The 13,321-nt window shown below is 39.2% G+C and overlaps 1 protein-coding gene across 4 annotated transcripts in view; it reads right to left on the bottom strand.

Annotated features, from left to right (window-relative positions):
* HMGN3 (high mobility group nucleosomal binding domain 3) overlaps window positions 1-7,166 on the bottom strand; it is a gene marked incomplete at both ends in the record, with an annotated part of 38,107 nt that extends 30,941 nt beyond the window's left edge. For 3 of the 4 annotated variants that reach the window (XM_080700503.1, XM_080700504.1, XM_080700505.1), the window contains one exon: window positions 7,149-7,163. In XM_080700503.1, coding sequence (XP_080556629.1) covers window positions 7,149-7,163 — 15 coding nt within the window. Of the gene's footprint in view, window positions 1-7,148 lie in introns of all 4 variants that reach the window. The other variant, XM_080700506.1, reaches the window with a different exon arrangement.
* Between the last annotated feature and the right edge of the window lie 6,155 nt (window positions 7,167-13,321).

The following is a 13,321-nucleotide window of genomic DNA, read 5'->3' as shown; positions in this document are numbered from 1 at the left end:
GAGGTTGAATGCCCCTGGGTTCCATCCCCAGACCCACAAAAAAAAAAAAAAAAAAAAAGAAACTACACTTGTTTTTTGGACACTGAGTATCTACCCCCCACAACTGACGTTAGACACCCACGGTGAGATCTGCTTGCTCCCCGTTCACGGCTTGGGTCGTCAACTGTCCTCGTTCTACACAGAAACTGGAGGATAGTACAGCTTATTATTTCACTGTGGTTCTCTTAATAATTAATATTCAGCGGGGCGTGGTGGCAAATGCTTGTAATCCCAGCATTTGGGAGGCTGAGACCTGAGGATCGCGGTTCGCTGACAGCCTCAGCTACTTAGTGAGGCCTTCTACAGCTTAGTGAGACCCTGTTTCAAAATAATTAAAAATAGGACAGGGGGTGTAGCGCTGAGGTAGAATGCTCTTGGGTTCCATCCCTAGAACCCCTTAAAAAATTTCATCATCACAATAATGAACATCCATTTGATGTTTTATCTATGTCAGGCACTGTGCTAAGAATCTCAACATTTACCGTCTCATTTAACTTCCACAGCAACTAGATTAGGTATAGCATGGTGACATAGTATTATCCAGTTTACAGATGCAGAAACTATAGCAATTAAACAGTGAATGCTAGAACTGTACTGGACTGCCCCCCAAGCATGTGAAATATTTAAACTTATGATTTTATTAACTTGAAACAATTCATTCAGCCATTTATTCACCAAGTATCTACAGCCCCTCTACTAGGTGGTTTGGGAAGAAGAAGATCAAAGCCTCATAGGCTTTGTGGTCAAGTCAAATTAGAAGGATTACAAACAAGTTAATTCAAAAACAGGTAACTGATCAAGTAACCTGTGCTGACCCAGAAACATGGTGTCAGACAACAAGCTTGAAAAAACAAGAGAGTTGTTAAAGCTATAACCCTAACCCCTTTAACAACAAAAAAAGTCTTTGCCTATGTTTCTTCTTTAGACATTTATTTGGTCAAACCTTTGAATGCTCATAGCTCATGGCTTTTCATGTGGCTAATTTCCCTTCCTTCCTTCCTTCCTTCCTTCCTTCCTTCCTTCCTTCCTTCCTTCCTTCCTTTTCTTACTTCCTTTCTTCCATGAATTATAAATATTTATGTATGTCTTTTCTACTCATTCATATTGAGAGATCCTTAATGATACCATTAAATAATTCACTCAAAAAAGGGGGAGTTGAAAAAATGATGCTTCTTCACTTAATTTCCCAAAGTGATGGACCTTGCATAGAGGTGGTGCTCAACCAATGTTTAACATGGAGAGAATGAATAAAAAAATGGACAGCACTGCCACTTTTGAGTTTTTACTAAATATAGATTCTGTATCAATATCTAACTCAATTAAATTCAAAAAAGCATTTATGGATGTCAGAATGTTTCATATTCAGACTGGGAGACACAGCATTACTAAGGATACAATTCTCAAATTTAATTATTGATTCAATTCAATCCCTATCAAGATCATGGCAGGCTTTTTTTCTTTTTTTAGAAATTTACAATCTGATTCTAAAACTTATATCGAAACACAAAGGATCTAATAGACAAATCTATCTGAAAAACAAAATAACAAAGTGGAGGACCAATACTATCAGATTTTAAATCTCCCTAAAAAATCATAATATTCAAGATTATTGGTGTCCAGCATGGTGGCGCCCGCTGTAATCCCCGTGCTTGGGAGGCGGAGACAGGAGGATCATGCAGGTTCGAAGTCAGCCGCACTGGCTTAAGAGACCCCATTTCTAAATAAAAAGTATAAAATAGGTCTGGGAGTGTAGCCTGGAGGTAGAAGGGTTTCTAGGAACCCCAGTACCACCACTACCACCACCAAAAAAAAAAGATTATTGGTGAATATTATAGATAATAGAACATAATTTAGAGCCAAGGAGTAAACCTTTACATTTATGATGAAATTCGACAAAGATACCTAGGCAATTCAGTGGAGAAAGAATGGGCTTTTCAACTAATGTTGCTGAAATAGTGCTGAAAACATTTGGTATCTTGCCAGGAGAAAATAGATTAGGCAGAACTTTAAGGAAAGAAACTTTAAAGCCAAAGAATGGAACAAATATCTACAAACACACATTTGATAAAGAATATATGTATATGCATATATATATACACACATACATATATAATATATAAGGAACTCTTACAACTTAGTAATAAGACAATCCAATTTAAAAATAGGCAAAATATCTAAATAGACATTTCTTTTTAAATATGCATTATTCTAGTTAAGACATGAGAGAAAGCTCATTAGCATTAGTTATTATATGATTATCAACAAAAATTTATTAGAATGCCTATAAGCAAAAAAATGATAATACCAAATATGAGCAAGGATGTAAAGAAACTAGAGCCCTCATGCATTTTGGAAAACAATTTAGAAATTTCTTAAAATGTTAAGAAAATGTTAAACATAGACTTTCATACCACCTACCACCTACCAGTTCTATTCTTCAGAATATTCCCAAGAAAAAATTAAAATATATACCCATGCAATGACTTAGACACAAGTATTCACAGCAGAATTATTTATAACAACCAAAAGCTGGAACAATCCGAATTTCTATTAACTTGTGAAAGGATAAACAAAAGTGGTATATTCATATAATGGAATATTATTAGATAATAAAAAATAATAAAATACTGATAATGATAACACTTATACAGACCTCAAAAACGTTATGTTAAGTAAAATAAATCAGACACAAATGACTACGTTATATAATTATTTTATATAAAATTTCCAGAGAAGGCAAATCTAGAGAGAAAAAAGTTAATCAGTGACTACCTGGGGCTGAGGAGGGTGTAGAGATGGGTAGTAAACAACACAAGAGATTTCTGTGATGTTATGGAAAAGCTTTAAAACTGAATTATAGAAATGGTTGCACAACTCTATAATTTACTACAAACCACTGAAATGTATATTCAGAATAAATAATGAACTTTATGAAAAATATATATTCAATACATTTTTTTTCTTCTTCTTTTTTTAAATTTAACTCCCATCCATACTGCTTGAGAATGGAGTGTCTGTATTCCTCAGAACTAGATCTTTTTTGGCCAGATTGGTAAAACAAACAACCCCTATCTCATTTCTCTCAATAATGTATGTATCTTTGGTTTCTAATAAAATAAGTATTTTCATCTACTGGAGTCTGTTATTTTTTTCCCTTAAGGATATCCATCTTTTCTATAAAGGCATATAGACTATCTTTTTAAAACAGCAAACCTTTTCCAGTGATATCCAATACAAATATTTTTCCTAATTTCTCATAAAATTTTAGAATTTTAGCTGTCTTTTCTATCATATTGAAGAATTCTTTTTCTTGTAGCCAAACTTGTCTATATTTTCATTTACAGTTTCTGTGTTTGGTATTATAACAAATAATGTTCTTTTAAAAGATTATCAGACAACTTGAACACTGTTAATTCTGCATCCACTATCCAAGCCCAATACTACTGGGCTTCTCCATTTGGAAAATAGATTTAAAAAAAAAATTTAAAATGTCAAAGCTCAGAGTAGACAGACTTTCCTTCTTTAAACCTCTAAGTGGAAACTGCCTCATTACAGAGTTTCTGATGTGAAACATTAGACCTAGAAGTTCTTGAGATAAGGAAGTGGAAAAAATAAAAGGAAGGATGTAAAATGTGTTTGCTGTCGTTAATCATGCCAGAACCATGATCCTAGGCCTTGCGGGCTAAGGCCTCTTTTTAGAACATAATATCATCTCTCTGTGACATGACCACTGCAGCCATCTGTGGATGTTTGAAAAGAACAGTTTAGGAGCCAGTAACTCATTATCCCACCACCACCTGGGTTCATGAATGTTATCTTTTCCCTTACTATTTCACTCATTCACCACTAATTATTGAAAACAGGAAGCTTGTCCTCAGTTAAAGCTTACAAACTCAGAAAGAAGTTAACACTGTTAAGTGATATACTGCTTCAAAAATAATACGGCAGTAATAAAAAAAAGTTGGTTTAATGTACTTGTAACTATCATACAAATATATGCATAAAGCTTACAGAGACGTGTCATAGAACATTTTCTATTAATATGGATAATATTATGCCCTCAAAGGTGTATAACAAAGACCTAGGCATATAAAGATATAATCAGAGGAGGTATTCAAATGTCTGATTAAAAAACAACAACAACTCTGTATATTTGTGTCCTACTCACATTTTTTTTTTTTTTTGGTACTAGGGATTGAACCCAAGAGCATTCTACCCCCAAGCTATACCTTCACCCTTTTCAAATTTTTATTCTAAGGTTCTCCCTAAATTTCTGAGATTGGCCTTGAATCTGCAATCCTACTGCCTGTGTCTCTCAAGTATTGGGATTTTAAAACCAGTAAAATTGAATCTTGTTTCCTTATCTATGGTATAGCCTTGAAAATACATACATTCTGGAATACAGCCTAAACTCCATTCAGTTGATTTGTGCCTGCTAGTCTTATCATTTCAGTGAATTAAATGTAAGCTCCAAGAGAGCAAACTGTGTCCTTACAAAACTGAAACCGTGCTAAGATTCCAGATGTTTTCATTGACTTCTTAGTACCACTTCTTGCTCTGCAGGGCGACTTGGAAGTTCATGAACATTTCTTGATTTCCAGGTAAAGGAATACAGGGAGCTAAGATGGCAAAAAAAAAAAAAAAAAAAAAAGTGCCACAGGTACACTTTTAGAGCTCATTATAATGTAGAACAGGCAGTTCTTTGGTCGAGGATTGTAGAGTAGTATGTAAATGCTTTGGCAGTTGCCCCAGCTGTCCAGATCTCCAAGAGCTAGGCATGGCTTGTCTCCAGTTCTTTCTTTCTTTCTTTCTTTTTCTTTTTTTTTTTTTTAACATCTATGCAAGATTTACCTGATGGCAGTGGATTCTAGTGTAAGTTCCAGTGAACTCAGGAGTCCATGATACAGCTCTAAGTGTTGACTGATAGACCAATGGCCATGACAGCCATGTTTAATCTGTGATTGCCTTTGCCCAAGTACCAATCCAGATCTTTGGGCTCCAGATATAAATAAAAAGTCCTCCCATTAATCACAGTGAGGCTATCCATTTCTAAAGAACACTCAAAATGCCCTGAAGGTTCACACACACTGCTTGCTTCTATTCCCAAGACTTTTGGGTAGCTCATTTATGAGAGTTCCTACCTTCCAGGGAAATAAAATCATAACTAAACGCCAGTTACTATACTGCGCATCTTTTCTTCCCTCTGTCTAAGAGAGGAAAACAGTAATAGAAGGTAAGAGTGATGGTTTTTACCAACTCTGGCTCTTGAAAAACATGAAAAAGTCCTGCCAAGTCGGGTCCATTATGTATAATGGGTGCATATCTAATCTGCTGTTTATCTAAACATCTATTAATAATTTCTAGAAAAAGAGATGGCCTTGGGAAAGTGCTTCATTTCTTGGATTCTACTAGAATTCAAAACCCACCATTAACCCCCAGATAAAATGCTGAAAATAATGACATCATTTTAACATTCTTCTAGTACAATCGCACTAGAAAAACAATATTGCCATGAAAGCTCCACTTAAATGAGCCGCAAGTACAAATACTCTTAAAATACTTCTTAAGCTAGCGGTCATCTTGGATTTCCTAAATTCATCTTGTTTCACTCAGCACTAAATAAAGAGAATGAGTAGTACTGATTGCAAGTAAGAACTAGGATCTACAACATATGGTTCAGTCGTTGCTATTGGCTACTGGTTGGTGAGATGTTGGGCAATTCAAGTATCTTAAGTCCAGGTTGCCTGAGGATAACACCTGCTCACCAAATGCAATCGGACCACTCCACGAGATAATGCAAGTCAAACTCTTTGCGGTCATGAGGCACATCAAAGAATTTAAAAAACGTTTCAACTACTATGTTTTTTTTAAGCAGAGTAGGAGACAGGTTTGTGTCAAATTCTGTGATGACAAAAATGCAAAAGATTCTGGATTTTTAACTCTTCAATAATTTTCGATAATGTACAAACACACACACACACACACACACACACACACACACACAATCAGTCCACAGTCTCTGATAAAGTAGGACACTATTTGTAATTTTGCTTCCAATTTAATAGCCACACCGGTTGACTTGGAAACCCTAGGACCGTCCCAGAAGGCGCGAAGCATCTTCTCAGGAACCAGCTGTCACTCGCCATCACTCTGGGAGGGGAAAGCCTTCCCTTCTTTGACTGGGGCAATGACAAGTCGCAGCTCGACCTCGAGGGAGATAGGCGACCCCATGCAAGGTAATTAGTGTATGGGGCCCGTTTGAAGGGGACACAGTGCGTGAGGGGGCAGAATCCTCAAGGGGGGAGGGGGAGGCCATGAGACCCCAGCTCCCTCTTCGCAACTCAGGGCGCAGGGCTCCCAGACGCCGCCTTCCCGGCCCCCGTGCGGGCTCGGGAGGCCTGGGCGCCCCTGACCTTGGACTAGCCACCTTGGGCGTCCCGGCGCCGTCCGGTTTCCACGCGCCAACTCCGTGGCTCGAGCTGCAAACTGCGATTAGGTCCCGGCCGGCGGCCCCGCCCGCGCCCTCCCGGCCCTGATTGACACTGGAGTGGTACATACGGGTCTGCGGCCGGGCGGGCAGGGGGTGGGCGCTATTTTAAACATGGCCTTCCCTCCGTAAGCCTCACAGCCACCGCGGCGCACCTAGCCTCGCGCACCGGCCCGGGAGAACCATCCCAACATCTGCCCGATTTTTTAAAATGCATTTTCGATTTCCTTAATGCTCCTGGTTCCCCTCCTCTCGCTGTTTCCCTTCCGCACTAACCACAACCTGGAGTTTGCAAAGAGGAAACTCTCCTCCTGCAAAGGGGGATGGAAACGCGTTGGCGGCTTCTTGTTGGAGTGGAAACCATTCCAGCGCGAACGCGTTCATCCAGAGGCGAAGCCGCGCCGCTGGAGAGAGTAACATTCGGAGATCGAGGGAACGGAAAGTGGGAAGAGAAAGAGGGTGAGAGGAAGGTCTGCAACAGGCATCTGAGAGCAAGCCCGGGGCGCCGCCAAGACTCGCAGTCCCGGAGTTGCCGCCGCCGAGCACACTCTGCGCGTCCATCGCAGTGGGATTTGCAAAGCGCAATCGAAGGCCTATGGGAATCTTTTTAGCCAAGACTTACCTTTCTCTTCGGCATAATGACTATGTCGGTGCAGCAAAAAGTAAAGCAACGGGCTGGAACTGGGCGCCGACGCTGGATGCCGCCTCAGCTGCTCACGCGCAGGGCACCGCGAGCCCGGCCTCTCCGACCTGCACCTCGGCGGCTCCCTCCCGCGGCCTTCCACTTGCTCGCCTCCCGGCCCTCCAATCAGGGGCCTCGCCAGCCGGCCGCGAGGCCCCATTGGCTGAGGCAACGTTCTAAATTCCACGAGGTCACGCCCTCATCCGCGCTCACGGTACGCACTGTTGTAGTTTCCACTTCACTGAAAAATCTGCCTGGTGACTGAGCATGCTCAGTTCAACTACTCGCCTTCAGGCCACACCATCCTGGAGTGTTTTTTTTTTTTTTCTCCTGCTCTCTCTTTGGATTCTACGGATTAGAGCAATTAGAGCAGGGTGCACCTTCATAGGACGGAAAAAGAGTGAGGGTGGACGCATTAACTTTATCGTGTAAATATATACAAATCAGATATTTTGCATTTTTCTTACCCAGACAAGCTTGTAATGAATGTGGCAATGATGGAGACCTGTAAAGGATAGAAAGGTACTCTCTCTCTCTCTCTGAAGACAGTCTCTATGGGACTTGGTTTTCCCTTCTACAAATCTAATGACAACAATCCCTAAAACTGCTTAGCTCAAAGTTTTTAAAATCTGTGATTACAAGCTACCCACTAAATTAGCCAACTTCAAGCTAGATATGAAAATGAATAGCACATGTTTTTATGAAAACTGGGGAGAGGATGAGCAAATTAGGAAAAGGTCATTTTTCATTTGAAATATATATTTAAATGACACCTGCCACACCACATTTTATGCAAAATTGAATGTTCCCCAAAGTTTGACAAGGCATCGAACAGGCATTACAGAGACACTTCTGAATTTACTTTACAAGACTTAGTTTTACGCTAATACCCAAAGTACTGTAAGACCTCAAAAGAAAAGAAAGTTACAGACCAATATCACACATTAACAAGGAAAAATTAATAAATCAAGCTTAACATTTAAAAGGACAACACCTGATCGATCAGTAAGTAGAGTTGATTCTGGGAATGCAAAGTTGATTTAACATCTGAAAAACAACCAACGTAATTCACTTGTCAATCACTTAAAGGAAAAATGGGATGATTTTAACAGATGCGGGAAAAGTGGCAGTGAACTAGCAAGCAAAGTGTAGCAAATCATACAGTGGGGTCCTAGTCAAAGCAAGAAAAAGAAACAAAATATTCTTAAAACATAAATTAAAATAATGCTATGGCAAAAGAAGTCAAGCACAAAATACCATACTGACTCTTATTAATTTGTATGAAATTATGGAAAAAATTAGGCTAGGTCAGTTTCTGAATCATTTTAGAAGGCAAAGTTCACCTCATTAAAAAAAAAAATGCACTGAAGTCTTCTACTACAAATATGACCAAATCCATTTTAGTTACCTAGAGGCTGCAAGTGTGTTAATACTATCAAGCAATGAATTTCTTTTCTTTTCTTTTCTTTTCTTTTCTTTTCTTTTCTTTTCTTTTCTTTTCTTTTCTTTTTGGTGGTAGTAGGGGTGGAACCCAGAGGTTTTCTACCTCCGGGCTATACTCCCAGACCTTTTTTATATTTTATTTGGAAACAGGGTCTCACTAAGTTGCTGAGAGCCTCACTAAGTAGCTGAGGCTGGCTTCGAACCTGAGTGATCCTCCTGTCTCAGCCTCCCAAGCGCGGGAATTACAAGCCTGCACCACCATGCCCAACCAGGCAGTGTATTTTAATGCTTCACTTTTTATTAATTTTCAGAGTAAATACATGAGAACCCTTTTGAATTCAACAGGGAATCAATGACTTTCTTTTTGGAATATTATTAGAAACTCATGGTATATTTCAGTCTTTTACCGTCATTTTAAAATAAGACATGTGGGAAAGATGTGGGTAACACTTGTAATCTGGGTTGAATTGTTCTGCTTTCTGAAGATTTATAGGTATCTGAGCAAAGATACGACTTAGGTGGATATTCCTCTTCTGTGATGAAAAGTGATTAAAAAAGCTGTTTTTCATAGTTGATATTTTTCAAAGCCAAGTGCTTAGTTAACAAGAGCAAACAAAACTGTGATTTTTTTTCTAGTACACATAATAAAACAGTTGCAATGAAATAGAAGCTTGGTAGCTGGCAAAAACAAAAGAACAAAGAAGAGACAATAAAGTCGATTGTGAGAAACCTTGAATCTTTTAAGTTTTTTAGTTTATACAAGTGTTGAAAATAACAACTTGGGCTGCCCACAAATAACAGTGGCTATCTTTCCTTTGATGTGGATTATACCTGCTGGAGTATGGAATGAAGTGTTCTCCTTTGTGCCTTTAATCGCCTTCAGGATCTGGGGAAATCATCACAGGGCTCTGCTGGCAGCCTGTGGGCAAGAGGAGTAGGTAAAGAGAATGTCTTGATAGGTAGCTGGAATGGCAGGGTAAGGGACCAAGATGCCTGAGCAGAAATGAGCATGTCACATGCAAGGCAGTGAAGAAGGCCACCTGGTGACTCGGCTCGTTTGTTTTTTAGTATAATCCGGTGAGCATTTCTGTTTCTGAATTATTATCCCCTCTGAAAGTAAAAGATTCTCTTTAGGAGGCAGATACTACATTAGCCAAGGTAGACAATGGATAATGTCAGGGAGTCATTGCCTATGGAAGTAAGAAAAAATTAATGGATAATTTCCTTGTTCATTTCTAGCACCTTTCTGTCTTCTTTCCTACTCAGAACTATTGGACTCCTACACACCTATCCCAGCATTTTTCAAACAGTAAGGCAAAACCATTTATAGTGCTGTGGCTGTTACAAAAAAAAGAAAGAGAGAGAGAAAAAGAGAAAGAAAAGCAAGGGAAGGGAAAAGAAAAGGACATGCATAGAAAAAAATTGGAGAGCATTTCATATGGTAGAGTCAAGTAATGTTTTATAAAAGGATTGTTTCCACTTTCTGTGCATGTGGACATAAACACACATGTACACATGTCATGGGTATGTTTGTGTGTGTACTGGGTTGTGATGTGAATATTTTTTTGTGTGTGTGGTACTAGGGATGGATCTCAGGGGCATTCTACCTCTGACCCATACCCCTAGCCCTGTTTTTTATTCTTTATTTTGAAACAGGATCTCACTGAGTTGCAAAGTGACCTCCCATGAGGTCACTGAGTAGCTAAGGCTGCCCATGAGGTCCTCCTATCTCAGCCTCCCAAATGCTGGGATTACAAGCATGAGCTACCACGCCTGGCTGTGAAATGTATTTTTACCATTGGTCTTGGTTAAAAAAATTTAAACCTACCACACAGCTAATGAATCTTATGTATCTCTGGAGCTCCAGCAATTTGTTCCTCTGTTTTCAATTCTATGACTATTGCGATGAAATAGACATAGGTTCATTTATATAGAGTGGAAATCATAATCTAGAACCTATTTGTTATTATATTACTTTTTATTATATATAATAACTGTACTCTTCTTATTATATAATTATGTAAGTATAGTATATTTAAGTTTTTCTAGATGTTCCACATATGTGATAATGAAACAAAATGGGTTAACCTTCAAATCTTGAAAGGAGGCTTTGAAAAGAAAGGATTGATCATCTTGCAAATCTCCCCCCTTTTTATCTCTCCCTCCTTCCCTCTCGGGGCAGGCACAGGCAGGCTTCCTTAGGCTTTTGCTCTAAGTACTGGCAAAAACTGCTGGAGAAGCCAGGTCTAGAATTTTTATGTTGTTGCTTCTGGTAACTCTGCAATTCCAGGATACATTATGGTTCTTCAGTAAACAGGCCAAGGAACTCCTAGGTGCACAGGTGAGTGTAACAAAACATCATCAGAAACAACAAACAAAAGGTGGCAAAAGAATATCATATTTTATTTATATTTTATCACTCAAACTTTTAGTTTGATTACATGTTAACTTTTGATGAGATCAAGGTTAGTTTACAAAGCGGCCAGGACAATCCACTGGCCCCACATCACAGGAGCTTCCTGATACGGCAGATTCCTAGACCTCAGCTCCAGCCTACTGAGTCAGACTTTTATGACTCGGCCTGGAAACCTGCATTTCAAATAAGCTTCTCAGGTTATTCTTATAATAGAATTTAAGAGTTCTAGACTAGGCTTTTGCTGTCGACAGAAATATACTGAATGCTTGTACAGGAACTAGCTGGTTATAGGACCCCTGCGCACATTAAAACCTGTGGATGTTCAAGTCCCTTTAAAAAATATTGTAGTTTTGCCTATAATTTACTTGCATTCTCCTTTGTACTTTCAATCATCTCTGGATTACTTTAGTACCTAATAAAACATAATATAATACAATATAAATGCTATGAAAATACTCATTTAGTTGGAAGGAGTCTGAAGAGTGATTAAAAATAAACAAGCTGGGTGTGGTGGCACATTTCTGTAATCCTTCTATCTGGGAGACTAAGACAGGGGAATCTAAAGGTTTGAAGGCAGCCTCAGCAAACTTGGTGAGTCCCTCAGCAATTTAGAGAGACCCTGCTTATAAAAAATATTAAGTAAAAAAATAAAATTAGGCTTGGGGTGTAGCTCAGAGATAGAATGTCACTGGCTTCATTTCCTAGGACCACAAAGCAACCCATATACATCCAGAAACCTAGGAAAGCACTTCCTCCACCTTCCCAGGCATCTCTCTAGGCAGCTACCGGAGCCCCTGCAAGATTAAACTAAAATCTCTAGCACTCCATCCTCAAAGGAAACCTTCTGATGCCAAAGTCCTGCAAGCCACACCCTTCCTCAGTGCCATTATGTGAATGTTTGTACAAGCATACCTGTAACTATGAAGAGCGAGAGCGGGCAGGGCATTCTGTGACCTTTCAACAGGAACCCACGTTTTGATTTTCCAGCCTTCAGTCAAATTTAATCTGTGTGCAGATTCTTTACCCCGATTGCATCTTATACAGATTCCCCACCTCCATTCCTTTAAAGCGCAGTGTCTATGCTGTTTACCTCTTCTTGTTGCTGCTGCCGCTGTAAACTCACAAGAGTGTAATTAATTTGTTCTTTGTGTCTCCCAAATGACTGTTTGGGGATAAATTAGGCATGCTCAGTAGCTAGACCTGAGGATTGGGTTTTATTTATTTAGCCATCCCTTTCTGCCAGCTTGTTAGCATGTCCAGTGCCAAGAGCCAGCCAAGCTCCAGAAGGTGAAAATTGAGGGAGAACCCCAAGTTCATGGTGAGGACACAGCAAAGTAAGGACTGCCCCCCTCCAGGGAGAAAGCCACAGGTGCCAAAGACCTGTTAAGAGTTGCTGCAAAACTCTAGGGCTGAGTTACACATTGCTGTGGACTACTGTTATGACCAGTTCTTGCCAAAATAGAACCACACCCTGCCCTCCAAGCCAGTGAACTTTACTACCCATTTCTGATGTCTCCTGCATTCCTTCAAGTCTCAGAATCCCCAGGAGATTGTAAGAGACACCCAACAATCCCATCCCTATCACTATTCACAGCAGTTCTGCCTTTTTGGAGCAGATCGTACTATTTTTCTTTTCTCAATGAAAGCAAAAAATTTCAGGCTTAGGCATATGAGAATCAGATGAGTCATTCTGGGAACTATCATATAGCAATTGGAGATGATTTTCAGGTTAGCTTGGTTAATAACCTAATTCTGAAGCACAAAGTCAAAGTCAACAGAGGCAATAATATGAATTTTTCAGGTCAGAATGAATCTAGCCATGAGGCTGTACATTTTTATCCATAAGTGGAAAAGTAGTCTGCAGACGTGCCCATCATCTTCACGGTTGCTTTTAAGCAGAGTTTTTTTTTTTTTTAAGCATGAAATCACGTTACTCTCACCAGAAATCTGTCCTGTTTTTTTTTTTTCCTTCTTATTCCAACTCACTTTGTTCTCAGAATCTGAAGCAAAAAATTTTGAATAAGCTGATTTGCCTCTTTATATGTCAAAGTTTTATATAAAAAGTTTTAACTACTTTTAAGTAGATACTTATCAAAAGTTGTGAATTTGTAGTCATCTGTGTGAATTCAGTCCAAGGCCTAAGTCACTGAATTATGATCACAATATTTAGCCTCTTTGTATGGTTTCCTTGTTGTAAAATGAAGCAAATGTTTATCTAAGGCAGATAACGGCTAGTTATCTTCCCAGTATTCCT

Source organism: Muscardinus avellanarius (assembly GCF_963383645.1).
Source record: "Muscardinus avellanarius genome assembly, chromosome: 8".
Lineage (NCBI taxonomy): Eukaryota > Metazoa > Chordata > Mammalia > Rodentia > Gliridae > Muscardinus > Muscardinus avellanarius.
The sequence above is the reverse complement of the archived record's forward strand: the minus strand, read 5'-3'. Positions and strand labels throughout refer to the sequence as shown.